The 27,859-nt window shown below is 38.6% G+C and overlaps 4 protein-coding genes across 5 annotated transcripts in view; 1 reads left to right on the top strand and 3 right to left on the bottom strand.

Annotated features, from left to right (window-relative positions):
• Nucleotides 1-14,942, bottom strand: part of tyw1 (tRNA-yW synthesizing protein 1 homolog (S. cerevisiae)) — a 59,926-nt gene extending 44,984 nt beyond the window's left edge. The window contains exons 1-12 of the mRNA XM_015032807.1: nt 14,793-14,942; nt 14,494-14,621; nt 14,269-14,415; nt 13,352-13,453; nt 12,312-12,506; nt 11,974-12,237; nt 11,162-11,284; nt 7,082-7,211; nt 4,494-4,546; nt 4,287-4,405; nt 1,467-1,576; nt 406-583 (exon numbers count right to left, since the gene is read on the bottom strand). Coding sequence (XP_014888293.1) covers nt 406-583; nt 1,467-1,576; nt 4,287-4,405; nt 4,494-4,546; nt 7,082-7,211; nt 11,162-11,284; nt 11,974-12,237; nt 12,312-12,506; nt 13,352-13,453; nt 14,269-14,415; nt 14,494-14,621; nt 14,793-14,856 — 1,613 coding nt within the window. The 5' untranslated portion in view covers nt 14,857-14,942. The remainder of the gene's footprint in view (nt 1-405; nt 584-1,466; nt 1,577-4,286; nt 4,406-4,493; nt 4,547-7,081; nt 7,212-11,161; nt 11,285-11,973; nt 12,238-12,311; nt 12,507-13,351; nt 13,454-14,268; nt 14,416-14,493; nt 14,622-14,792) is intronic.
• Nucleotides 14,943-15,681: 739 nt separating this feature from the next.
• sbds (SBDS ribosome maturation factor) lies at nt 15,682-18,739 on the top strand. Its single transcript, XM_015032704.1, has 5 exons — nt 15,682-15,898; nt 16,071-16,200; nt 16,282-16,482; nt 17,323-17,487; nt 17,748-18,739. The coding sequence occupies exons 1-5, from the start codon at nt 15,771-15,773 to the stop codon at nt 17,871-17,873; spliced, it is 750 nt and encodes a 249-aa protein (XP_014888190.1). The 5' UTR covers nt 15,682-15,770; the 3' UTR covers nt 17,874-18,739.
• A 2,012-nt stretch (nt 18,740-20,751) lies between these two features.
• LOC106947580 (claudin-4-like) lies at nt 20,752-22,954 on the bottom strand. The gene is made up of 2 exons (XM_015032678.1): nt 22,435-22,954; nt 20,752-21,916 (listed from the first exon to the last, which is right to left on the bottom strand). The coding sequence occupies exon 2, from the start codon at nt 21,902-21,904 to the stop codon at nt 21,110-21,112; it is 795 nt and encodes a 264-aa protein (XP_014888164.1). The 5' UTR covers nt 21,905-21,916; nt 22,435-22,954; the 3' UTR covers nt 20,752-21,109.
• A 2,314-nt stretch (nt 22,955-25,268) lies between these two features.
• Nucleotides 25,269-27,859, bottom strand: part of cldnj (claudin j) — a 48,871-nt gene continuing 46,280 nt past the window's right edge. For both annotated transcript variants that reach the window (XM_015032716.1, XM_015032726.1), the window contains one exon: nt 25,269-26,211. In XM_015032716.1, the coding sequence (XP_014888202.1) occupies nt 25,562-26,197 (636 nt within the window). In that variant the 5' untranslated portion in view covers nt 26,198-26,211 and the 3' untranslated portion in view covers nt 25,269-25,561. The remainder of the gene's footprint in view (nt 26,212-27,859) is intronic.

Here is a 27,859-nt window from a genome sequence, read left to right as displayed (position 1 = left end):
GCCTTAATTTTAGATATATAAATTTTAAGACTTTTTAAGGCCTTAATTTTAGATATATAAATTTTAAGACTTTTTAAGGCCTTAATTTTAGATATATAAATTTTAAGACTTTTTAAGGATAATAACGGTTATTTTCTACAGATTAGAAATGTTTTTAACTAAAATCAGAGACAATACTATTACTAATTTATTTATAAAGCACTTTAAAACAATATTAGCCAACAGAAAAATCAATCAGCTTTCAAATAAACAAAATAAACATTAAAACGCTAAAATGAAAGTAAGAGGAAAAGTCTCAACGTGTTAAAAACCAAATATTAAGGAAACTTCAGGAGAGCCTTTAAAATGAAAGGAAAGTTTGTTTTTTTTCTAAGTAAAATGAGTTTATTTCTGGTTTCTACCCACCTGATTTCCTCTGGGAACTGAGCGTTTGTGACCAGGAAGCTGGAGATGCGATGAGAGTGGAGGAGGCGAAGAAAGGTGTTGATTTCTGGGTACATGATTGGCTCGCCTACCAAGGACAGGGCGCAGTGCTTGGCGGCCAAACCCTCCTCGTATCGCTCCGGCTTCACCCCGGGGACGCCTGCAGGAGAGAGAGAGACCGTCCCTGTAAACGAACCTCGAACAGCGGAAACGGAGCAGAGTTACAAAGTTAAACGGCTCGGCCTCGTAACAGATGGAAAACGACAGGAAACTTATCGTCCGTCTGACAGCTCATAAAGACGAGCGACAGACGAGAGGAGGCTGAGAGCAGGAAATTAAAGTGAGGGAAAATACATTTCTGTAGATGAGCTAAAACACAATATTAAGGAAAAATTCTCCACTTTTTAAAAACTACACGTCATAAACCCTGTTTTAAAGACGCATGATCAATGCAGAGGATTGGTTTGACATAAAAACCCCAACAAAAACTAAAATATACGGCCTTAAATAATTTTTATGAATTTAAGACATTTTAATGCATATGGACATTTTTATTTTTCTAAAACCTTTTATTTTAAAAACATTTTCCCCAATTAGATCGTTTTCACGTTCATGAAAGTCTAAATGCAACTCGCCGCCTTTTTGCTCCGATTTCCCTCTTGGGATGATAATAATGTTTATTTTCGCTGAGCCCAACGACCAGCTGCTCTCTTCCAGACTGGAATCAGATCAAACTGGAATCAAATGATGTTTGTTCTCTTTTCTAATCATAACACGCTGAAACAGGCGTCCAGCCTCTCAGCTCCGGGTGGAGGCAGCAGCGGCAGTGCGCAGCGTGTGTGTGGGACGCAGTGTGAGCAGAGATTCATGAGCCACTAGAGCCTGCTGTGACACAACAGCCGCATTTTAATCTTCTCTGCGCTTCGTTACGCTGAAGGTTGCAAAAGGTCGTGAGCCGCAAACGGAGGCGAAGTGGCGTCTGGAGCGGGACGTTTTCCTGAGGTCCAAACGGCGCCACGCACCCAGGCTGCTGGGCCGCTCACCTCTGAACTGCCGGATCATGTTCTGGTGCTTCTCCAGGGAATCCTGCAGGATTTTCTCTGCCGGGTCCATTTTCCAGCGCCACTCGGTGCCAACCGGGTTGGTGTGGTGTCTGTTAGTCAGAAACGAAACGAGAGGCGAGGAGAAGAAGAAGAAGTTTAAAATACAATCTTTTCAACTCTGAGGCTCTTCGCCTGATTTTATTCACACCTGCCATTTTATACTTTATCTGATGTCAACATGTTGGGCTTAATGTCTTTAAAGGGGAATAAAGTGTCACTTTATAGCAAAAATCAACAAACTATGTTACCTTTAGTTGTGATATATATCAAATAACTTTAAATAAATTTGACGTAATTTAACGCCTTGAAATTGGGTCTCTGTCTCTTTAAAAAAACTCCTTCAGGACGTCGTCACAACATGGCTCCTCCATTAACCCTTTAATAACGTTTTTACCAGTGTTTCACTGACACCAATTGGGTGGTTGCTAATTACTGCTGGCTAGTCTGAAGGAGCTGAGTGGGGGAGGAGCTGCGACTCGAAGGCGGGGCTACGTCCAACCTGGCGTTTTGCACTGCTGAATGGTTGCCATGGAGATTAAGTGACTTCTCCAACAGGCATGAAAGAATCTAAACACCCGTTCACACAGTCCGTGCTCGTTTAGTCTTCTTCCAATTGTCTTCCAATAAACTTTAACATTTTATATTCAGACAACTGAGATCTTTACAGTCCGAGTTGAAACTTCTGGGTTTTTGGACATTTCTATGAGAGTTAATAAAGTTGTTTTATTTACTATATTTATTTACTTACATGTTCAATTTGACTCTTTATTTCATAAATCATTATGTCGTGCCGACGCCTGTCACAATAATTAATAAATCAATTAATCGCAACAAACTCAATAATTTATCGTTTTCTCTCTTTCTACCAAAAACTGGATGATAAAAGTTTTCAGTTTGGTGTTTTGGTCTCAACTAGCAAATTTTTTTAAGGATAATTTTATTTACAGGGACTTTATAATTCATTTTCTTTGTTGTTTTGTTAATTTATTTTATATATTTAAAATGTCTTCCAGTTCCAGTGTTAAATGTTTATTAGAATTTAAAGTTTATTGATATTTGAGAATGGCTTATTAATGCCATCATTACCATTATGTTACTTGAAAATGGTCCCAAAATAACAACATTATCGTTAATTGCAATAAATTCTGAGATCAATTATCGTCCAACAAAGTTTGTTACGATGACAGGCCTTTTCAGTAAGGTCTTCCTTAAAGGAAAAACACAAATGTAAATGAAAATATGCTCTTTTAAAACAAGACAAAGATTGTCTAACATTGATGTCTGTTTATAATAAATCACGACAGTGCGGTCTATTCCAAGTACCGTCGTCCACTGATATTACTCTCAACAGTCTAGTAGCAGCTGTTGTGACAGTGAGGTGAGGGCGGGGGCAGCAATGCGTCTGCGCCCTGAAATGGCTCATTTCCTGTCATCCCTCATCTCGGCCTTCAGACAGAACGGCAGATCTGTGGCGACAGCCGCGCGGTTTCACCGCCGCGCGCTCCGGCGGCGACCTTTCCCGCTCCACACAGCCGCTGTGTGAAACCAAACCGGAGGAGACGCAGAGCTCAGGACCAATCAGGGTTCACATTTCAACTCAACGAAGCTGAATTTGGTCAGACAAAGCGTATCGTAGTAACAAGAACAAAGCCCGCACTGCAAAAACACAAAATCTTACCAAGTAACTTTGTCTGGTTTCTAGTGCAAATATCTCAGTGCACTGGAAATAAGACAAAACTAACTAAAAAGTAAGTTTTTAGGAAGATATAGAGGCTTGTTTTAAGTAAATAATTCCTTAACATTGATGAAAAAGTTCTAGTTCCACTTTCTTAATATTTCACCCACTGAATGAAAAACATGTTTTTTTATTGAAACAAACTCATTTAGAAACATTTTATTTTGCCTGATTTTATTTTTTGTTACTTGTATGAATTATTGTCATTTTTGTTTTTAAAATACAAAAAATTTCCACATAACTTTATTTTTTTAACCTGATTTTGTAACTTTTAAATATTAAATGATTGATAATTTGGTCAGTTACTCAGAACTTGAGTTGACTTTTTACCAAATACGTTTTTAGTCCAACTTTTTATTTCTTGGACGGATACGTTCTACTTTTACTTGAGTAAATGTATGTTGAGTATAATTTTTGGTACTTGACCAACCTTTCTTTGTGAGTACTGTCAAAAAAATGCAGTCAGAAAAGGATGAAAACTTGAGTTTTTTTTGTTTTTAGTTACGAAATAGAAAAATATAATATGTTAAGCTTCTATCTAAAGCCAAGTACTCTTAAAATAAGACAGAACTCACAAGTACCTTTTCAGCAAAATATATGAGCTTGTTATAAGTCAATGATTCTTGAATATTGTTGAAAAAGTAACATTTCCACTGGCAGACCTGAACTAGAACTGTGTTGCTAGGTAACGGGTTGGGCTTGGCTGGGGTTGCTAGGTAACGGGTTGGGCTTTGCTGGGGTTGCTAGGTAACGGGTTGGGCTTTGCTGGGGTTGCTAGGTAACGGCGCAGTGGAATATTCTACCAGTGGAGCTAAAACTATCTATCTAAAGCCAAGTGCTCTTAAAATAAGACAGAACTCACTGACAAGCATCTCTTCAGCAAAATAACAACCGAAGTAAAAATATGTTGAAGCAGTACTACTCTTACTTTAGTACAATGTTTGGTTGTCTCCGTTATATTTAGCCACTTTTCGGACAGATTAATGTACATATTTAGCGTACTGTGTGCTGTAATGGTTGCATACCTCCAGCAGAAGACGCATTTGTTTGCGCAGGCCAGGCTGGGCGTCGTCTCCATGCAGCGATGCGACTCGATGCCGTAAAACGTGTGTTTGTAACAACCTCCTCTCCCTCGCAGCATAGACTAAGACCACAAACACAAACAGACCTCTGACTGTGACTCAGGCAGGTTTGGTGGCCCAGTTGGTAGAAAATGTCCAATTAGTTTTTACCTTTGTCCACCGACAAAGCTTCACTCCGGAGTGACTTCCAATTAACTTATAACCTGACGGAGGAAAAACGTGTTGATGAGTAAATATTTCAGAAAACACAGCAGAGCATAAAATCAGCTAAATTAAAACTGAATGTCTGAAATCACTAGAAGTGTCTTCACATTAATCTATGGCCCAATTGTGACAAATGTGAGAGAAAAGGTAAACGTTTGTTTGTATTTTAGACATTTGGAAATTGCATTGAAAATACATGAAATGAGTAAATCAAATTTGTACAAAGAACATTTTCAGGGACTTCATGGTTCATTTTATTTGTCGTTTCGGTTGTTTATTTATTTTGGATATTTAAAAAGTTTTCCAGTCCCAGAATGTAAAGCTTATTGATTTTTGGGAATGTGTTCCTTGTTATTATTACCATCATATTACTTGAAATTGCTCTCAAAACAACAATTTTATCATTCTGAGACAATTTATCGTCCAGCTAAATTTGTTATTGTGACTCTGACAATAATGTTGCTTTCCACACAAGTGTAGGTTGGACAAAACTGCAAAAACACAAAATCTTAACAAGTATTTCTGTCCAGTTTCTGTTGCAAACATCTTAGTACATACAAGCAGCAAGGACTTCTTTCCATAAATAATTCCTAAATGGTGATTAAAAAGTACTAGTTCCTATTGTAGATTATTTCACTTATTAAAGACAGTGGGACTAGTACTTTCTCATGAGTATTAAGGAATTGATGACTTAAAACAAGCTCTTGTATCTTGCCAAGTTGTTACTTGTATGTTGGTTTTGTCTTGTTTCAGGAAACTAGACCAAAAATACTTGGTAAACTTTGCAACAATGGTAGAAAACAAAATCACCAAACAAAAGACAAAAAAACCTTGTAGAAAGCAGGTAAAGTTGAAGCATCCTGAGTTTTGTTGATGGTGGGCTGAAACTCTGCTGGAAACTCAGCAGTAGTTTCAGCAGGATGTGACTTTGGCCTGTGCCTTGTGTTGAGGAGACTGAAACAGGAAGCCGGCCTCCCTCAAGACTGAAACGAAGCCAAACCTCCATCCTCCGTTCTTCACTCCCAAATAAAACCAACCACCTGCCAGGAGTGGCTGCTGCCAGCATCGCACATGAAACGGGTCATTATTTGGTCAAACGGAGTGAAGCCTCGCTAAGAGGAGCTATTTATAGCAGGTTCTGTAAGATATCAGCAGGAAATGTTGGCTGAAAACGGCTGGCCTGAGCAATATGGTGCTGAATGGTACAACCTGGTAAAAACATGACATTTTTACAGAAATCCAGTCTTTAATTTGATTCAGTAGGAAAAAATAAAGAATATCTTAATCTATGCTGTGTTTTTAAGTTGGTCAGATTGTCTAGAAACTTTCAGTTTTGATTCCTGGAATTTAAATATGATGTAGAAACCATTTATTTCAGCCAACGCTCAAAATGGGAAAGACAAGGAAACACCATCTTCAGTGAGAACCAAACCAAAAATGCTTTTCAAACTGCAAAACATACTATTCTAGTCAAAGTTATTATATCATTATTTTTAAATAGTTATGATTTCTGAGAATCAAGCAGTTCATGTCTAATCTGCACAGGATGAAACTGACAGTTTGCCGTAATCCTCTATAAACTCTGGCCTGAAAAGGGCAAAAGAGATTAATTACTAGAAAATCCAAATCGCAGAAAAGATGGAGATGAATATTTATAAATAAATTATTTTTTAAGGTTTGGTTTCTGAAAGATGGTTGTTAAAAGAATGCAGGCAGAAAGTTAGAGAATTATCTCTCCGATGTTAAAATTTAAACAAAATTGTAACTTTTCCCAGGATTTTTTTTGCTTTTTCACTAATTTCTGAGGAACTTAATAGGACTGAATAATAAATTAATAACAATATATATCGCTATAGACATGTGATCATTATCGAGCGGCAATACGTCCAATAAAATATTCAATAATTTCACTGAACTGCGATCCAGAACCACACAGCATTCTGGGAGATTTAGGCAGAGGAAAGACGTTAGCCTAAATCTTTTCAGGTTGGCAGAATAAACTCACTCACTCTTTGGTTGCCTAGCAACTCACTCACTCTTTGGTTGCCTAGCAACTCACTCACTCACTCTTTGGTTGCCTAGCAACTCAATCACTCACTCACTCACTCACTCACTCACTCACTCACTCACTCACTCACTCACTCACTCTTTGGTTGCCTAGCAACTCACTCACTCTCTCTTCGGTTGCCTAGCAACGACCTGCAGAGTAACAACAGCAGTTTAATGTTCAGCCATCTTGCCTCATAACTGCTTAAAAATAAAAAATAGAAACGGCGTGGGTTAAAAACTGTTGATTAAACAGAAAACGTGTCACCAATTTGGAAGTATTTCTGATTTTAAAACAGAAAATGAATCAATAATTTCAGATATTGACTGATATTAAACAATAAGCAGGTATTTCAGCTGCAGCATCCAGTTCTTCCTCCTTCCTTTAAATGTTAAATTGAAACTGAAGAACTTTCTAGCTAATTAAATAATTCAGTTTTAACGTTTAAATGTCGTCTCCTGTCGATTTCCAGCCTGTTTTTCCTCACCTTGCTTGGTCAGTGCTTCCCTCAGAGCCGGGGTGATCATCTCCCTCCTCTCCTCTTCATCTTCAGTCTTCATCACTCCATTGTGTTTGGACAGTTTCACCATTTGGCCTCCTTGTTCCCCTTTCACACCCTGAAAACAGATCAGACCTGGTTTAAAGGTTTAACTGAGGCGTAACAATATGACCAGCAGGTGAAAGATTGTTTACACTAATGTAAGTAACATTTGTTATTTTTAACCCAAATGTTATTGATGCTTTTGATGAGATTATGACTATTATGTTACTTGAAAATGGTCTCAAAATAATAATATCGTTTATCGCGATGATTTCTGGGACAATTTATCGTCCAGCAAAATTTTTTATCGTGACAGGCCAATCAGTCAGTGATGAAAATCAGACAATTATTCCCCGATCAGAGGATAAAATATTTCAAAATCAGTTTTTTTGTATAGGAAAAGCAGAAAAAGCTGAAAAATCCGACTTATTTAAGATGAACCATATCAACTTCGTCTTTGAACTTAATAAAAGTAACAATTGTATGGTAATATCTCTATTTTCTGCTTAATGAAAAAATTACTACTCCTTTTTATCAGCCCTTAGGGTTTATAAATACCCTTTTGTTTTTGTAAAAAATACATTTTAAGTGAAATGTAGTTCCTGGTGCCGCCTTGTTTCCTCAGGTATCTGACATTTCTTTGACATTTCACTCTGTGTGGGAAAGAACCGCTCAGGTTTCGTGACCTTTCTCTGCTGGCAAGTTTTCACTTCACATCACTCCTTTAGCAGAACTTCGTTCTTATTCTCCAAAGGTTAGAGGGTAATTTATTAACATCTTCACACAGATAAACTACCAGGACCTGGTCGGGTTAATCTGCTCCACATAAGGCTTTTTAACCAAAACGGCGCCTCAGCATCAATGTCCCAAACAACTACTGATGTGTTTCAAATGACATTCATTCATGTTGGTATTTTACTTTCACTGTGCTTCATGCAAAATCCTCATACTGATGCAAAAGCTCTGAGATACGGAGGGCCATAAAGGACAAAAATAATAAAAAAAAAAAAACATAAGTTATTGGAAAAATACTCTATAAAACAAACATTTGATTAAAAATTTAAATAAATAACATCTTTAAAAAAGTATGAGGTACAAATGATAAATTCTTATTTATTAACAATATTTCTGCATTCATCTTAACTTTGAAGTAATTACAACAGCAATCACAGACGTACTTTTACTCAAACGCAAAAAAAAAGAAAATAAAAGATTAGAAATTGTAGGCCTGTCTTATGATAAAATAACGGTGCAAAACCTTTTAATTATGTTTCTGTCTACAATGAGTTTGAGCAGATAAACTTTAACAAAAATAAATACTTTTTTTGACCTGAAAGTGTTTTCAACTTAACGATTTTGGCGTTCATGGCCAAAGGTTTGGACGCGATGGTTCCTACTTTCCAGCAGGTTCTTGTTTTGCTGCTAAAACTGCTGAATCCCATTTACTTGACAGATTAACACCTTTTAACCCATGAATCCAATTTGTTTAAAAAGTTAAACATCCCCGCTGTGTTACACAAAGAGAGGATCGATGATCCCCAGAAAAGCCGCGAGCAGAAAGGTGTGATTAACGAGCCGCCCGTAAAACGAACGACAGCTTCGCCCAATTACCGTACAGCTGCCACTTCCTGCGCCGGTCGGTCCGCGGGGATTTAAATGTCGGCGTGTCGCGAACGAGCCGATGCCGAGTCAGCGAATGTGTCCAGACTAGAGCGACGTTTTGAAAGAACGCCGGTGTGCAGATTTCTGCTTGGATGGGTTTTAATTCGGGGTTTTAGTTCCTTCACAGGCTGAGCGGTTTTAACGTGTTCAGGGATTTCTCTTCAGTTAAGCTTCTCCAGGATAAAGAATTAACTAAATGTTTAATCTAATTAAAGGTTTCTGACTTTAAGCTCTCAGATTATGAGGAATTCAGAGCAAATAAAGAAAAAACTATTTATGTCAATCAGCTGCTTTAAGTGAAAAGAAATGTTTATTTTACAGAAATATTGGATATTGACAGTGAAAAGCTTCACATTCTTCTTTTAAAAGTTGAAAATGACCTGAAAGATTCTGCGTAGATTAAAAAAATAACATAAAATGCTGTGATATTTATTTAAAAAACATGGGACTTTTGCTGCTGTATTTGTAAAAAAGTAAATGTAACATTTTATATACATTAACATGTTTTATGGAAACTATTTTTAAAACTGCCAATGCATGAAATATATAAAAATGTTACTAAAACAGCCTTTTTGTTGTTCTTCTAGTTAATATAAAATATGTGATAAACATTATTAAAAGCACTTCACGTTTTTTCATTCAAATTATTTTTATATGTTTTAGTAACTGGGAACAAAACATTAACCAGTCTGGTTTTATTCTCTGTACTGTACTTTTAAATATAAAACTGTCACACAGAAAACCAGACATGTTTCCACATGTTGCACATTTATTTGGAAGAAAACAAAGTTTCTGACAGAATTAACTCATTTTAATCCCTAATCTGAAGCGATTATCATTCTCCTCCTGTGGACGAAACGCTGGGAAAGAAAACGACGCAGCGGTTTGGTCCAACGGTCCGTTTCTGCCTGCCGACACCAGCAGCAGCTTTATAGATGGAAATTAAGACTTTTTATCTCCACTGAAATGCATGAGCTTCGTCCAGCAACTGGAAATAAATTTGCACTTACCCATGATAGACGCAAAAAAGCTAGCACAGCTATGTTAGCTGGCTTGCTAGCTTTACAGCTACACAGCTAGCAAGGCTATGTTAGCTGGCTTGCTAGCTTTACCTTTACAGAGCTAGCAAGGCTGTGTTAGTTGGCTTGCTAGCTTTACAACTACACAGCTAGCAAGGCTGTGTTAGCTGGCTTGCTAGCTTTACAGCTACACGGCTTGCTAGCTTTACAGCTACAGAGCTAGCAAGGCTGTGTTAGCTGGCTTGCTAGCTTTACAGCTACACAGCTAGCAAGGCTGTGTTAGCAGTGAGTCAAACTGTTGCCTGACAGAAAAGTCAGAGATAAAAGTACTTAAAATAGGAGATTAAATAGTCCTGGCAAGACTAAATTTAAGACCTGTGATTAAATTTGTACTTTCTAAAAAGTAAAATTTTTACTTTTTAAATGAATTTAAATAAATCCACCAATTAATTAAATCAATCCAATTGTTTTCATCCTTTAATTAAGATGAGTGATTAGAAAGAAGCAGCAGGATTTTCTTCCTGTTAGCAGAAACATCGAATTAAACCTGGTTTAGAGTTTAGAATACAGGGTAGGAAATGAATGAATGAATCATTTCGTTCGTTCGAAATGAGCCCTGGAAAAGCAGAACTGGTTTCGTCTCCTTCCTCCCGTCTCGACTCACCCGGCCCTCTCAGATCTGTGAAGTGGGCGTCGCAGATTTTACGCAAGCCTCCGTTTCTTCTCCGCCGTGGTCTGATGTCTATCGACCCATCTGCCGTTTCTCCCACTGACAGATTTCCTTTTTCCTTTTCACTGGAAAAGGTTTGAACGGATGCAGGCGCCGCTGCTGCTTTTAACCCGGAGAATCCTGGAAATCCACTGAATCTAGACTGAAGCTTCTTTTACGTAGAGAGACGAACTTTAGAAAATAATTTCCCTCGAGTTTCAAATCTCCGCCTGGATATTTTTGCTTATTTTAATTACACGCAGTTCTTGAAATATCCTGAGTAAACATATTTATCAGTTACAACTGGAACTTTCAATATCTAGCGAGTTATTTTCACAGTTTACCGTCCATTAAAAGAGAGCCTCTCTTCACTTCCTGCTGCGGCGGGGATGAAATAACGTTAATAACCTGACGATCGGCTGGAAAGCACAACGTCTCCCTTTTCAGGAACCGTTTTGGTTTTTCAGATATCGTAAAGAGTGGCGGAGTTACGACATGTTCGGTCTGGCATGGATGGAAACAACGCAATTACAACAATGTGTTTTTTTTATATTAGTGGAATACTGATTAAGTTTTGCTCTCATTTTTCCAGCATGAGCAGCTTAAAAAGCCGATTTAATGGCGGTGAAACCTAACCTTTGCTTTCTTGACGCTGCTCATGATGTTGCCCAGATCCTCCACGTCGACCACAGAGCGCGACGTTTTCTCATCCGGCCAGCCGGACTCTTCCTCCTCACTGCTGGATTCAATCAGCTCCACCTGAAGCATTAAAATAAATCATTATTTATTCATTTATCTCCACAGAGTCTGTTTGAGGACACGGGATTTTCATTTTCCCTCGCAGTGAATTATCAAACACAGCATCAGTGGAAACCGATCGATTAACTTTGTGTTTATATTTATTTGGAGATGCACATGAAAAAGGTCATTTTTTAACCAGAATAGCAACAAATAAACTTTATCACCTGTGAAAATAACTTAAAAACAGTCCAAATAGTCTGGATGTATTTTTATTTATTTATTTTTTATGGGACGTTTCTGTTTATGTCTGGGAAGGAATGGAAAGCTCCTCTGGCAGGTTATTTAACTTATAACTTCTTATAAAGTAAATAATTTACCAATCAATTAAAAAATGTATTTCAGTCTGCTTAATTTCTTTGTAAAAATTATATTTGGAATAATTTTTGGCATTATTTTAATTTAAATTTAAAACAGAATCTTTAAACTGTTTGAATAAAAAAATTTGTTCTGAATTAAAAACTGGAATCGAACCGAAGGCCATAAAGATTTGCGTCTCTATATCTCGCTGAAAAGTTACTCCTATCTATTTTCTGGACTATAAATGGCTCTTAAAACCCTTTAATTTGATTATAGCCCAGAGAAAAATGCAGGTTAGTTTCGTCGTATTTCAGCAACCAGACGAAAATCCTCGGTAAGTTTCCCGTTACCTCGGATCCGTGCTCCTCCTCCTCCGGCGCTCCGTGCTTCTTCCGGTTCTTGCAGGAAGCGCCGCTCTTGCAGTTCCCGCTGCAGCTCTTCTTCTCCCCTCTGGCCAGAGCCCTGAGGCGGCTCAGGAACCGGACCTTCCAGGCCCGGAAGTCGGCCTGAACGCTGCCGTGTCGGCTCTTCACCACGTTGCCGTCGCCCTCTCCTCTGCTCAACACTCGCCTGGCGCTCAGCATCCACAGCCACTTGTCGACGTTTGTTCCCACCTGCGGCGGGAACGGAACCGGCAGAATAAACCAAGCCGCCGAGCCTTTTTGGTTCTGTTTGGTTCTGGTCTGACCGTGTTGTAGTGGCCAACGTAGACGGAGTTGCCGAGGCCGAACACGGCGTAGCGGAGCCCCTTGAGGAAGGAGTTGCCGTAGCGGAAGTCGGTGGACGCTTCTTCCAGCCACTTGCAGAACCACTCGGCGTTCTGGGTGGGCCGTCCGTCCGTGTACGTGGCCACGAGAAACACGCAGACGGACTTACTGACGCACTGAAGGAGGCATAGAGGTTAAAGCAGGAAACCTTCATGGAACAGGGAAACTCTGATTAATCTCCGGTTCAAAAGTCTGACTTTCCAAACTGGGAAATTAAAAAAAAAGTTCTGAAAAAAATTCTGAGATTTTTTTTGGCGGAAATTTATTCCTCCCTTTTTGTCTGTCTACTGTGACATCACATTAAAATAAAGTATTCTGTGGAAAAAAAGGTTAAGCACAGAGAATAAAACATGAATAAATAAAATACAATGTTGGTGTTAGAGGAGAACCGACTGCAGTTTTCTGGCCGATCTATTAAAAATCCTGACCTGCAGATTCCGATTTTTGGCGAATCCGAGATTTTGTCTGAAATGTTGCTAAACACAGCAAGAAAGTTGATGTGAAACGTGATCCTCTGCAGCAAGTGATGGCAAAGCGGGGCGTCATCACAACTTTACACGGTGTGTCTTTACCTCCGCGGCAGAGGCTCCGCCGAACCCCTGGGGTTCGACCGAACCAGGTTAAGAACCACTGCTCTAAAGTAATTCAATGAACCATCTCCTGTTTAGATTTACATCACATTGGCTCCAAAGCACCGTGGTGAGAATGAGCTCCTCGTTCTTTCTACCACATTTCATTTTAAGGAACGGATGCAAATATTTGCTATGAATTCATATCAGATATTTCTACATGACTCGGGTTTAAATAGAAAACATGCAGCGACTGATTGATTTGAAAATAACAGTTTTTCTATGCACTAGTCTCTTTTTTTAGAGAACAGAAAAACATTTAAATCTAATTCCAGCCTTTTCGAAAGTTTTCCCGACTCTGCAGGAATCGGACGCGTTTGGACTTTGCTTACCTCGTCTGCAAGTCGGTCGTCTGGGTCGAAGTCCTTCATGTCCATCACCTCCGCTGGGATACCCAGAGCCTGCACCTCCTGTGAGAGCTCTGAGGCAAAACCCTGACAAACAGAAACACACAAACAGCAGGAAACATGTGACTAACTTCACACATTTATCAGAAATACATTTGAACATTTCCTGATGTCAACAAGTTGTGACTCTGTCGCAAATATCTGACTTTATAATCACTGGGCTCTTTCTTATAAATATCCTCTTTCATATCAGAAATGTAAGCTTTTAATAAAAAACGTTATTTTTCTTTCATATTTACAGCTGCCCAACATCACAGAATGTCCCATTTTTTCTTAAAAACATTTTGGCAGAAATTTACTCCATTTTTTCTGCCTCTCATCATAGACTATCATACTACACTTTTTATTAGGGATACTTTAAATTTACCCCCCAAAAAACTCAGAAACTTTTAGATTAATCTCTGAAGTAGAAAAACGTTTGAAAAAGTTTGAAAACTCTAGCTCAAAAATTCTGTGAGTTAAAGGTGCTGGAGCAAAAAGTGTTACAACCATACCCGGTCTCCCCTATTCTAGAAAAAAATGTCTGATTTTGAAAAGATAAAAATTTACAACTTTTGAAACTCAGAAAATGTTCACAAGTCGAAAGGTTTTGACTTTTGAGCCTCAGAATTTTCCAAGTTTTCTTTCTGAGAATAATCTCAAACTTTCTGAGTTTTCCACAGAAAATGTTTCACTTTTTCTATCTATAGTGGCCGTAACACGCTGTTGTAATGTGTCACAACTCCAGAGGCTAATCTTGCTGTATTTCACATTGTCAAGGCTAAGGAAGCCATTTTTCAGGGTCTTATTTTTGTGTATTTATATAATCGTATGTTTTCCGTACGATGTGAGGATTTGTGTACCTTTGCTGTCCCAGTTTGTGAGCCGTAGAAGATTTTAACCCCTGAAACATGAACATCAGCATCTTCATCTGAGCTGACTTCGTTTTTTGCAGCTTTTTGAACCTTCAGACCAGAATCCTTAGAACCAGAATCTTTTGTATGATTTATCTGAACAGACAACAACAGAGAGGATTAATGAAGATCAATAATCCTGCGTGGTGTTGACGTCACTAAGGCAGGACTCACCTTCCTTCGTGTAACCTGCAGAAGGAAGCAGAAACCCAGCAGCAGCGCAGCAGCAGAATAAACGTAGAGTCTGTTGTTCCACATCCACAGCAGATAGTTTTCAGTGGGACTGTGGACATCCGGAGGGACTGCACGGAGAAAAAACGTCCAACTGACTCTTCTAATATTCACCAAAACCAGCCCAACGTCTCAGGACAAAAACCCGCTTTAAATTATCTGGAAATCAACAGTGTGGCTCGACCAAAACATGAAGACGTAAAAGAGTTTTTCAGTTAAAGCAAACGCTTAAATAAACTCACCTTTAGTGTCGGAGGCAGGCAAAGAGCCCGTAAGAAAGGAAATGACAGTAAACAAAGCTAACATGGCTGCAAAAAGGGAAAACTTTCAAATATTGCGTCCTCAAAATCTTGTGCGATAGTGCGCTGCCATGTTGGTTGGCCGCAAGGAATGCTGGGAGTCGAAGTCTTTGACAGCTCTTTACGTTTCTAAATTATTATTATTATTATTATTATTATTACTGTTATTATTATTATTTAGTGTCAGCTAAATTAGGAATCCGTCTAAGAGAAAGCTTTAAACTTTTTGTCCTTATGAGAATTTTTGGCCCAATTTTGAATAGTCACCTTTATTTCTGAACGTTCATACAGAGAGTGTGAACTTTTCAGTAAGATTGTGTGTTTAAAGAAATTAAACATTTAAAAGATTTTTTTTATCTAAAAGGAAACTGCAAAAGGATGTTCTGCTAAATGACCACCAGGTGGCAGCAGATACAGATAAACTTAAGAAAGGCTATGAAGATTAGGGTTTTATTTTCTGCTTTCACAGAAGAAAGAAAGGTTTATGAAATTTAAGTAATGTCTTCAAATGTAAAATTATCTCACTGAAATTACAGCTGTCTTTCTGACAATTTACATCAGTCCCAGTTAAAAAATTTCTGAAAACTTTTCTTACGGCCATAAGAGGACAGCAAAATCATTCCCTCGGTTAGTCACATTGCAGGTAATTTGTCCGTTTCTAATTGAATAACGTAATTATAACTTTCATTTACTGTAATAAATTAAGAAAGACATAACTGTTTTTAAAAAATATTTTATAAATGTTAGTTTTTTGAGAGTTTTTGGCGCTGATATCGACAGTTACGGGAGCGGAACTGTTATTTCATTCTTCGCATTTCTCACCGGATCCGTATTCTAGACACACATCCGGTGACGTCATATCTTATTTACTGTAGCAGCGATTCGAAGACACTTTTCTTCAGTGTCTTATCAAACAAAAACATGTCTATATTCACTCCAACAAACCAGATCCGACTGACCAACGTCGCCGTGGTTCGGATGAAGAAGGGCGGGAAGCGGTTTGAAATCGCTTGTTACAAAAATAAAGTAATGAGCTGGAGATCAGGCGCGTGAGTCACTTTAAAACTCCATCATCCGGGACTTTTCTCTGACATTTTAGGGATTTAAACGGGTTATTTGTCCGTTTTGAAAGCAGTTGTGAGACTTTCAGAATGCGTTTTTTATTGTTTTCGGTTGACCGTTGGGTGGAACAAACGTTTTTGTTTGTTGTTTTTACTGCAGAGAGAAAGACCTGGACGAGGTGCTGCAGACACACTCTGTTTTTGTCAATGTCTCCAAAGGTCAGATGGCGAAGAAGGATGACCTGGTCAAAGCTTTTGGAACAGGTGATCAAACAGAAATCTGCAAACAGGTGAATAAAACACGAGGAGTTTCTAGCCTGGCATTCGGAACTTTTCCTGAACGTTTCGCTCTGTTTGTTTCGTTATGACAGATTTTGTCCAAAGGGGAACTCCAGGTGTCTGACAAGGAGAGGCAGAGCCAGCTGGAGACCATGTTCAGAGACATCGCCTCCATCGTGGCGGAGAAGTGTGTGAATCCAGACACTAAGAGGCCTTACACAGTCAGCCTGATCGAGCGAGCGATGAAGGACATCCACTACTCTGTGAAGCCCAACAAGAGCACCAAGCAGCAGGTCAGCAGGGAAAACTGAGCCCTACAAGGAAGCGGAAATATCTGCTGCTGTTGTACAAAATCATAGCTACTATCAACTTTTTAATCTGTTTTAAGACTCTACATAACCCCTTTTTGGTATGTTTTCCAGGTCTGAACACAAAAATGAAGTAAAGTAAAATTAAACGTCCTAATAACTGAAATAGAAACTTGGATAAATTTTGCTGAATTGTGTTCAGTTGGCACAGAATAAATATTCAACATAATTATTCAGATAATAAAGCAGAAAATTGTTGCTTTTTGAAGAGTAAATTTTTAGAAAATCAGATTTTTTCCCCTCACCGATGCACTCATTGGGTCAGAGTGATGTTGGCACGCCCACGGTGGCCATCTTGTTTGACAAGAATGTTTCTATTTATTTGGACTTCAGGTCAACTGTACGGCGGAATAAAGTCACTGTACTGCAATAATACAGCCATACAACAACAGAATAACATGTTAACGTTTCCAGAATTAAGTAATAATTTTATGCAACAAAAATTAAAATGAGGAGTTGTTGAGCATCTTGTGAAGTAAAACTTTAGTATCGGTTTTATAGTTTGAACACATCAGCATCAAATCATTATCAGCAGCAGGACTTTGAAACGACTGAACAAACGTCTGAGTCCATTTAGAAGAAAAAAACGACACGGACTGAGCTGCTCATGACAGATCTTAATAACTCCATCAAAGCTTTGTTCATTAAAAATACTTTTGTCTTGTAATTTTAAAAACTTCTTCTGGTGTAATTGTGTCTTTTCTGCTAAAGACCTGATCTTTAGTCTGCAGCTCCTTCCATGTTCCCTCTGTTTTCTCCCTCCAGGCCCTGGAAGTGATCCGGCAGCTGAAGGAGACCATGGAGATCCAGAGAGCCCACATGCGGCTGCGGCTGGCGGTGCCGGCCAAGGAGGCCAAGAGGCTGAGGGAGAAGCTGAAGCCGCTGCTGCAGGTGGTGGAGAGCGAGGAGTTCGACGAAGAGCTGGAAATGGTGAGCTAACCTCAGCTAACTGCTGCTAACCCAGCTAACTGCTGCTATCCTCTGCTAACAGCTGCTAACCATGCTAACTCACTCAGCTAACTGCTGCTGTCCTCTGCTAACAGCTGCTAACCATGCTAACTCACTCAGCTAACCGGTGCTAACCCAGCTAACTGCTGCTAACCTCTGCTAAGTGTTGTGGCTCAGTGAGCAGCGCTGACCTTTGCTCTCTGACCTTTGCTCTCTGACCTTCCTCCCCGTCTCCCTGCCAGGTGGTTCTGGTGGATCCCGGCTGCTTCAGGGAGATCGATGAGCTGATCCGCTGTGAGACCAAAGGCCGAGGTTCTCTGGAGGTGCTGAGCCTGAAGGACGTGGAGGAAGGAGACGAGAAGCTATAGGAGCTGATTCACTTCTGATTCACTAAAACTCCTACAGAGACACAGTTTGCTGTCTAACTCACCTTATTTCAGCCTTTAACGCAGCAGCCACACTTAAAAGAAACTCTCACTAACCTCACTGCTGCTTTTTATCTGATGGCAGCCTTCAGCATTCAAATGTAAAAAACTAAAGTCAGCAATTAGCTCTGACATATATGTTATTATTTATTATTTCCCTGTCCTGTGTGCACATCTTTGACTCCTTCCTTATCTTCAAAGGCCCAGAGGTAAATATTTATCTCCAACAATTAGTCCTCCTCTGCAGCTAAACAGAAAGAAACCTGATGGTTTTCTGTCGACTGGGATTTTACTGACATAAAATAATTATAAATATTCACACAATCTGTCACTTTTCCTGGCAGCCAAATAGAAATAAATTAGTTTTATTATTACAGTCTTTAATATAATGTTGAGACATTATTGTTTCTGAAAATATCACCTTAGAAATATAACTGAAGGTGTTGGTTTTTTTCCGTGAACAGTTTTCCTGAGGCATAACGGCACGTTTCTTTTAGCCGCTTTTCAAAATGGGAAAGACTGGTATACATGGCATTTAGGTTTGGTTTTATGTAATCAAAATCAAATTGGTGGGTCACTGGGTTTCCATAGCAACCATGTACTTCACAGATTTTGTCCTATCATCACAAACAGAAATGGAGTATTTGGTGTTTTCTACATTAGAACTGTGTGAAAAAGGCTGAATGTGTGGAAAAGGAACTCAGATTTATCATAATAAGCATGGCGGAGGATCTGTCATGCTGTGGGTCTGTTTGCAAAAGTGTGACACCATTAACTCGATAAATAAATAAATGCCTTTAGACTGAAAATGGGACTTCAGTGTTTAATGGGAACTCTGGGATAAAATAAGAAAATGTTTTCAGGATTTTTACCAGGGAGGCTGTTATATTAAATTTGCCTTTATTTTTTTTATATTTATCTAGTTTTAAAAAGCAAGAAGATTTGAACAAAAGATGGAAAATCAGATGTTTATTTGCATCTCCTGAAGCAGAATCAACACACAAAGCTAAGAGGAAAAACAGACACGATGATTTTACTAAACAATTTTAAATCTGAAGTTTAAAATGATTTTGTTTCATTTAAAGTTCAAGCAGAAAGTTTAACTAGAAGAAAGTCAAGTTTTAAAGAGTCAGGCTTCTTTGGCTTTCAGTGTTAAATTTGGATAAGTTAATGACTAAATAAAATTTATTTTTTATTGTTTTTCATCCTTCGACATTTGACAAAGTCTGAAAAGTCGAGGTTAAATTCAGCAGATTTTCTACATGAAATCACATTTGAAGAAACACAGAGGAACCATAAAGCTGCAGAAATATAAAAGTATAATTTCAAAACTTTTGTGCTTTTTTTAAAGGCTGCGACTTTGATTCAGAGAACAAAACGGCAACTCAACGCCGCCCATCCTGTTTGAGCTTTGGGTCGTGTTCCAACATGCCTCGAGTTTCTGTTAAACTTCCAGTTCAACCAAACACAACAGTTTGAGATAAAATAGATGAATTTTGTCACTCGTCATTTTGTTCAACTGCAGGGAAAATGAAACTGATATATTTAGTCAAAAGTGTATTACTCTGCTGTAAAACCTATTAAATCCTTCACTAATCCCTCCTTAAACTGTTTCCATCACATCTGACTCAGTTTAGTCTGCAGATCAGAAGAGAAGCCAAAATTATACTCTAGTAAAAGAAGAACTTCTTCAACATGTTTTTACTCAAGTAAAAAGTAGCCGTCCAAGAAAAAGTATTTGATATTTCAAATTTACATCATCAGATGGACCAAAATGTACAGTTATGTGGAAATGTTTGTAAAACCAAAATGGAAATAATTCATAGAAATAACATCGTTACAAATCAAATTATTTCAATATAAAACTTTTGAGTAAAATAAGGTTGTTCGGTAGAGAATATAGAAATTTTACTTAAGTAGCAATATTTCATAGTAAAATTACTCAAGTAAAAATAAAAAGTACAGGTAGTAAAATTCTAAAACTATATTTTCCCAAAACGTTACTCAAGTAAATGTAGCAAGTTGCTAACCATCTCTGCAAACAGTAGTTTGTTTTAAAGAGATTACTTTGCAGTCATAAAAATGTGCTGAAATTATCCAACAGTGTTTAGTGTTGTCATCGCAACACTAAACAGAGTTTAGTTTATTACTGTGGTATGTTTGGATGCAAGAAATAAACAAAATTCAAAGATTGAATCTCGCTTCACAGCATATTCTGGCTTTTCTCCCATTCACTTGGATTCCTCCAATAGAATTTCAACCAGCCAATCAGAAAGTAGAAAGAGAAGTTGGGGGAATTTGACGGTGTGTTAGGGAAAGTGTGGATAGAAAAAGAAAGGAGTAGATTTCTGCCAAAAAACTCTGAAATTTTGAGATTAATCTCAGAAATTTTCTGGAAAAAACTTGGAAATTTCTGAGCTGCAAAAGCATTAAGATTTGCAAGAAAATGTTGAGATCTCAGAAATGTTCTAGAAAAAAGTTGTAAATTTCAGAGCTCTGCAAGTCAAAAATTTGCAAGAAAAAAACTCAATTTTTGAGATTAATTTCACATATTTTCTAGAAAGAATTGTTACATTTTCTGAGCTCAAAAGTTTAAAAATTTGGACTTTTGAAAATTGAGTTTTCAAGCTCAGAAATTCCAGGGTTTTTGTAGACAAGATTAATCTCAAAATTTCTGAGTTTTTTTGGTGGAAATTTGCTCCTACTTTCTTTTCTAACCTGAATAGCCCTAATGCTCCATCATAAACGATGAGTCGATTTTCTGCACTGATTTTCTGCTGTGATCAGCACTTCCTTCTTCGCAGTCAATTGCAAAATAATCTTTTTTTTTTTTTTTTACATTACGGGAATATTGAGTTTTGCGCACATCTGTAGTGGAAATGCGTCCAGGAAATGATCGTTGATCGTTTCTCAATATCCGAGAGCCGTTGTATGAAGCAAGTAGAACAAGTCACTGTTTTGTTTTACTAGGGTAGAAATAATAAACAAAAAGGCAAATAGTTTGTTAAAGTAGAAGAAAACACAGCAAAAATCACCCCTGTTAATAAAGTATGTGGAGTTCTGCTCATTTAAGTTCATTCTAACCCTTTATATCTTAAAAAAAAAAAAAGTGCAGTCAGAAGTTTTCCTGAGAGCATTAATTTCACTTGTCATTGGTTCTGCTGTGCGGTCCAGTTCTGTCAGATGGGCGGTGACCTGCGGTTGTATTGGCTGTTTGTGAACGCGGTTCTGTTGATGGTGCTCAGCGGGTTGCTGGCCTCCTCATCCGGGCTCATGCCGCCGCCAGGCTGCCCCTCCTGCACCCCAGCGGTGGGGCATCTGGTGGTCAGAATTACCCCACCGACCAGCATCAACGCGAAGGAGATCCATCCGAGGTACAGAGCAGGTCCCCAGTCTCTCCTGAGCGGCACCGCGCCCTCTAGTGGCTGGCTGGTGTGGTGGCACGTCCAGGCTGTGGGAACCAGCAACAGGATCCCAGCCACGATGAAAAAACTCCCAGAAAACACCTTGATCTGGCCCCTCCCGGGGAACCAAACCAGCCCCACTACTCCGACCACCATGGCGAAGCCCCCGACTCCAATGGCGGCCATGATGAGAGCCCTCCACGTGCGAAAACTTCCAGAAAGAGACATCAGGGATTGGTAGAAAGAGCAGTGCAGGCTGCCATCGTGGGCCAGATCCCAGTGATCCCACTGTAGCCACACCCCATCCCAGTAGGCAGGCAGGCTGGCTGTCTGGTTGTTGAGCGTCCCGCTGACCGTCCACAGCGCCAGGCAGCGAGTGAGGACGGCGGCCAGCCAACCTGCGGCGGCCACGCCGAGGGCGGCGATCTCCAGCTGCCGCTTCATGACTCCGACCGGCGGCCTCGTCCTCCTCTCCTCTCTCTGCTGCCAAAGCCAGAAACAGCTGGCAGCGGGCCGGGGCGGGTCGGACCGGGGCGGGGCGGAGCGGGGCGTTGTTTTAATGGTCGACATGTGAAGCGCACACTGCAAAAACACAAAATCCTACCGAGTAACTTTGGTCCAGTTCCTGTACAAATATCTGAGTTCACTTGAAATAAGACAAAACTAACTGACAAGCAGAGGTGGATGGAGTACACAAACATTTTACTCAGAGTAGCATCACTTCAACAAGTAAAAGTAAAAAAAAGTGTTTGGTAAAAAATGTACTCAAGTACTGAGTAAATTACGTCATCAGATGGACAAAAATATAAAGCTAAGTGGAAATTTTGGTCGGGACCAAAATGACAATAATTTATATAAGTAGCAAAAATAATAAAATCAAGCAAAGAGAATGAATATATATATATATTTTTTTTATTTTTTTTTTCAAAATCAGTTTCTTTCAATGAAAAACCTATGTGAAACCTTCTTAACAAAAGCTGCAGGTGCGTGCACTAAAAAAACTGGTGACCAACTTTAAAAAATAGAGTTAATTTATTACAAGTAACCAAATTAAGATTATCTAAGTAAATATGTGAAGTTAAAATGTTAGACAAACATACATAGATTAAGTTTGGGGAACTCAATTTGGTTACACATGTAACCCCTCTATGTTCGCCACAGTCCAGCAGGTTGAACTCAGGTTCACTGGATTTATTCTAAGAAAAGAGGAAATCAAGATGGTGGTTAACATCAGTCCAGCAGCTTCTGTACATTAAATAAAATACAATAAATAACCCTGAACAAAGTACAGAGCAATAAATCCCAATGAGCTATTAGCTGCTGTTAGCTGCTGTTAGCTGCTAGCTAACGGCAGTTAGCAGTTGTAAAATTAAACATAGCTAATAATGAAAACAGATAAATATGAATGTTATTACATTTGTCTAAACTATGTTAAAATGTAATACTTGTAAAGAAAACACAGAGCTGGTCCCAGTACGTACCACAGTTACAGAACGGCGAACGGAAAAAAGGGGGCGGAGCCGTCGGTTACCGGTTGCTATGGTAACCACCAACCGCCAAGAGCAGCGCGACAGAACTTAATATAAATGTCAGCAGAAACATACAAAACATACAAAACAAATTCAAAGAATAATTAAACACATCGTGACAAATTTCACATCTATAATGTTAAAAATAAAACCCTGTTACTCTGAGTCTTTTAAAGTTGAAACTCCAGTATCTGTGTTCAGTGTGTCTGGTGACTGTTTGGTTAAAACATGTTTGTTTTTCATTCAGTGAGTAGAGAATCCTGAAATTTTACTCAAGTAAGAGCAGAAATACTTCAGAATAAAATTACTCAAAGTATAGTGTAGTAAAAATACTCATAAAGTTTGTTTTTTACAAGAAGTTACTGAAGTAAATGTAATTGAATAAATGTAGCGACCCAAGTCTGATCACAAGTGACTTTTCAGGAAGAAATATGAGCTTCTTTTAAGTCAATAATTCATAAATATTAATATAAAATGATCAGTTCCATTGGTAGAACATCTAATTAATAAAATGGGGAAATGTGTCATTAGTCAAAATTAAGGAATTACTTACTTAAAACAAACACAGGTTTCTTGCTAAAAAGTTACTTGTAAGTTAGTTTTGTCTTATTTTAAGTGTGATAATGTATCTGCACTATAAACTAGACTAAAAATAGTTGGTAAGGTTTTGTGTTTTTGCAGTGCATGTCTGTTCAGAGAGCGGAGGGAACCGGCTCTCTGGCATTCTTGAAAAGAAGGCACTGCTGTCGCTGGGCGGAGGAGGGAAATCCCTCTGTTTTCTCTGCCATGGTTTCAAAACAACCCATTTATCCCCGTTTGTGCAGAGAGGAGAAAACAAAACGACCGCTGTGCTCTGACGTTTCAGCCGCTGCTCTGCAAAAACACATCTTACCAAGTATGTTTGGTCTGGGTTATAGAGCAAATACCTTAGAACAATATGGATAAGAAAAAACTCACTTAATGCTGCTTTTCTGTAAGACATAAGAACTTGTTTTATTAAGTCAATAATTCCTTAACATTGATGAAAAAGTCCTGGTAAGAAAGTTTACTGGATGATAAATTGTCCAGCTGTTGTTTTTGAAACAATTTTATGTAATATATTTGTTGATAATGGCATAATAATAAGGCAACAGGAAGATAATTTAAATATCAACTAATACTATAAATAAATAAATAAAACCTGGAAAAAAAAACACTTGCACTCAAAATCATAAATACAATTAATTATGAATTATCTGGAAACAAAATGGTGCTTCAGTACATTTTAATAATCAGAATAGAAATGATCAATCTTTAATTTATAATGAGATTAATCGATTATTGCGACTTATGTCAAAAATGTCTTGTAATGAATGAAATAGTCTGCCAGTAGAACAACCTTCTATACATTACCTAAAAGTTACTTGTTAGTTTTGTCTTCATTCAAGTGTACTGAAATATTTGCAGTAGAAACCAGACCAAAATAATTGGTCATATTTTGTGTTTTTGCAGTGCAGGGCCCTGATTCTGAAAACAGCTTGTGGCTACATGCGAGTTTTAGCTGTGAGTTTTCAGTCACAAGTTCAAACTTGTGTTGATATTCATATTTACGCTTCTGCAAAGTTGATCATTCATCTGTTAGAAACTTCAGACAATAAATCAAGTTTGACACGAATGTTTTACATTTTTATTTCTGCCACTAAAATCAAATGATTAACGAGCAAAAATAGCAGTTCAAATATTTGCTTTAAGCAACAAAAAAAAAAAAAAAGGGTCACATTTCAAACAGGCTGCAAAAGCACAAAATTTTACCAAGTATTTTTGTTTTGTTTCTAACTTAAGTGTCTTAGAGAACTATAAATGAGACAAAACAAACTAATAGGTAACTTTTCAGAAAGAAATGGGAGCTTTAGTGGGTCAGTAACATCTTGCAGGATTTTATTTGTAAATTATTTTTCTCTTAAAGCTGCAGTGTGTAACTTTTATAAAACTTTTTTTTTTACATATTTGTTGAAACTGTAACTATGTCATGACAATATGATATGAGACAGATAATCTGTGAAAAACATTTAGGTTCTCTGCCTTCTCCCAGCGCTAACTAGAAACAGCCAATCAGAGTCAGGAGGCGGGTCTTAGCGCTGTCAATCATGGCCGTGTGCGCGCCGTCCCACCACCCCCTCTGTCTTGCTCTGCTATGACAGTCTCTCCCTGTCAGCAGATCTTGTTGTGAATGCTAGAGCCAGTTAGCATGGCCACTGATAGCATAAGATAAACAATTTTTTCTGTAACAGTAAGTTGTTTCGTTTACACATTTAACACATGCACACAAGCTTGATTGACAGCTCTAAGCCCCTCTTCTTGGTTCTGATTGGTTGTTTTCGGTAATTTCTTCAGACGGCAGTAGCGGCTCAGGAAGGTGGAGGAGATTGATCTTTTCTCTGACATAAACTGTCAGAACATGGTGACAGTTTTTAACACATTGTTAATAAACATATTACTGACTGCAGCTTTAAGTCAATAATATCTTGCTGAAAAGTTTTTTGTAAGTTAGTTTTGTTGTTTTTCAAATGTGCTAACATATGTGCGGTAGAAATTAGACCAAAAAAACTTGGTCATTTTTTGTGTTTTTGCAGTGAAGAGATTGTAATTAAGGAGCAGGCACCGTAAAAGGCTTGAAGAGGTCGGCAGAGGTCAAGACGTTGTGGTTTAGTTTCTGTTTTCAGACGTAGTTCTTGATGGCGTAGCTGCTCCGGGTGGGAGTCTTGGCCAGCATGTAGCCACTGGAGGGGAATCTGTCTGGTTCTGGTGGGCAGGTCACGCAGAGAACGGCTCCTCCACAGAACAGCAGCCCAGACGTCACAAACCCAATGTAGATCGCTGCGCCCAGCTCTCTCTTCAGCACCTCTGGGACTCTGGGGTTGTGAAAATCCATGATGATGGTGTTGGCGGTCCAAGCGACAGCGACCACTGTGGTGAGCGCGGACAGGCAGAAGATGGCGCCGGAGCCGATCACCACCCGCGCTTTGATCCGCGGGTGACCCAGGCAGTTGGTGCAGCGAGCTCCCAGGATGAAGACGAGGAACCCGAGACAGCCCAACACCAGGCTGATGCAGATGAGGCCGCGGGCCGCCTGGAGGTCCGACGACAGGTCCAGCAGGGCGTCGTAGAGCTTGCACTGCATCTGGCCCGTGTACTCGCTGACGCAGGTCATCCACAAGCCCTCCCAGAACACCTGCATCACCACCAGGTGGGTGCCGATGAACGCAGTGACCTTCCACATGGGCAGGCCACAGATCAACATGGTGCCGGCGACGCCCATCATGGACAGGCTGATGCCCAGCTCCTGCAGAGCCATGGGAGCCTTAAAGTCTGTTAAAAACACAACCAATAGGCTCTGAGTGTCCAATCGGAAACACCACATTACTTATCCAACCAGTTTTAATAAAACAAATAGACGTTGAACCATAAAGACACACAATTTTACCAAGAGTTAATATCTCCAACTTTTCAGCAAGACGTAAGAAACTGTTTTAGTCAAAAATTCCTCAGAATTAATGAAAACGTTCTAGTTCCATTGATAGATTATTTCATTTATAACAAGACATTTTCCCATGTTATAAGTGAAATAATCTGCCAGTGGAACTAGAACTGGGTTGCTAGGTAACGGGAGGTCCTTGGCTGGGGTTGCTAGGTAGCGGGAGGTCCTTGGCTGGGGTTGCTAGGTAACGGGAGGTCCTTGGCTGGGGTTGCTAGGTAACAGTGGAGTGGAATATTCTACCAGTGGGACTGGAACATTTGTATCAATAGTAAGGAATTATTGACTTAAAACAAGCTCTTATATCTTGCTGAAAAGTTACTTTTATGTCAGTTTTGTATTATTTCAAGTGTATTAAGATATTTTCACTTGAAATTAGACAAAAATATTGGTAAAAGTTTGTGTTTTTGCAGTGTAATACTATATAAAATGTGTGATTTTCTTGTCTACCTTTCTGTCGTGATACAGATCTGTTTTAATTCATAACAGTCTTAAAAATTCTTAGATTTGAGTTGGTGAAACGCACAGAAACCCCGTTTCCTTTTCAAGTTAATAAAACCAACTAAATCTCTACAAAGATAAGTTACATATATAAAACTATACACTTTGGATTTATTGTCAAACCATTTAACATCTACATAAACGTGAAAATAAATTAATAGCAGCATAAATGTCAAACCTGAATGCTGAAATTGATTCTTATTACTACCCAGTGTTTTTAGCCATGCTACCAGATGGCCACTAGGTGGCAGCGCAGGACAAAATACAGAGAAGATGAAAAAGTCAAACCGTGAGGTTGGTGAAACATAATGCAGCGTCATGCTTTGCTCTTTTATTTAGCTGCACTTCTGAAGCTTTACGTCACATGTTTGAGCTTTCAGAGTTGAATGAAATATAGTTTTTTTCTTCAGAACATCTTTCACCTTGTAGATAATTTATCCTGCTGCTGATCCAATTTAAAATATCTGGACTTTATCAGAGTAACTGCTGTGTTGCTATTTAAGTGGCATCTTAATTTAGCTCATTTATTACTCATAACATGAGTGGTTTTTATATGTTGACTAATTTTACAACAGTATTTCCAACGTATACAGTTAAAAAATCAGTTAGCACTCATATGACTCCCTTTTGCATAAAGAGTCACAATCTGTAACATTTCATAATAAAGTTGAAGCATACAAAGATCGTTGTTCTTTTAATTATCTCCGTTTCTGTTTTTCATTCCAATCACCTGACAGGTTATTACAGGTTTTACAAAGGAAAACTGTCGAACATTTCTAAAATAAAGTCCAGGTAGCATTTAGCAAACCTGTTTACGTTTGTGGTGGTAGGGCAAAAAAAGAGGAGGTCTGCTTTACATGAATGGAAATGTTCTCTTTTCTTTCCATTTTTGGAGAACTTGTGGCATCATATTTATAACATTATGCAGACAGGAAGTAATTAATTATAATATAAAAGTCAAATAATGATAGAAATGTTTTT

Source organism: Poecilia latipinna, unplaced genomic scaffold, assembly GCF_001443285.1.
Source record: "Poecilia latipinna isolate Pla-1442-1.1 unplaced genomic scaffold, P_latipinna-1.0 Scaffold15, whole genome shotgun sequence".
Lineage (NCBI taxonomy): Eukaryota > Metazoa > Chordata > Actinopteri > Cyprinodontiformes > Poeciliidae > Poecilia > Poecilia latipinna.
The sequence above is the reverse complement of the archived record's forward strand: the minus strand, read 5'-3'. Positions and strand labels throughout refer to the sequence as shown.

Coding starts and splice junctions, on each gene's coding strand:
- sbds (XM_015032704.1), top strand. CDS start 15,771: ATGTCTATATTCACTCCAACAAACCAGATCCGACTGACCAACGTCGCC. Junction 16,483..17,322: donor ACAAGAGCACCAAGCAGCAG/GTCAGCAGGGAA, acceptor TTCTCCCTCCAG/GCCCTGGAAGTGATCCGGCA. Junction 17,488..17,747: donor TCGACGAAGAGCTGGAAATG/GTGAGCTAACCT, acceptor TCTCCCTGCCAG/GTGGTTCTGGTGGATCCCGG.
- LOC106947580 (XM_015032678.1), bottom strand. CDS start 21,904: ATGTCGACCATTAAAACAACGCCCCGCTCCGCCCCGCCCCGGTCCGAC.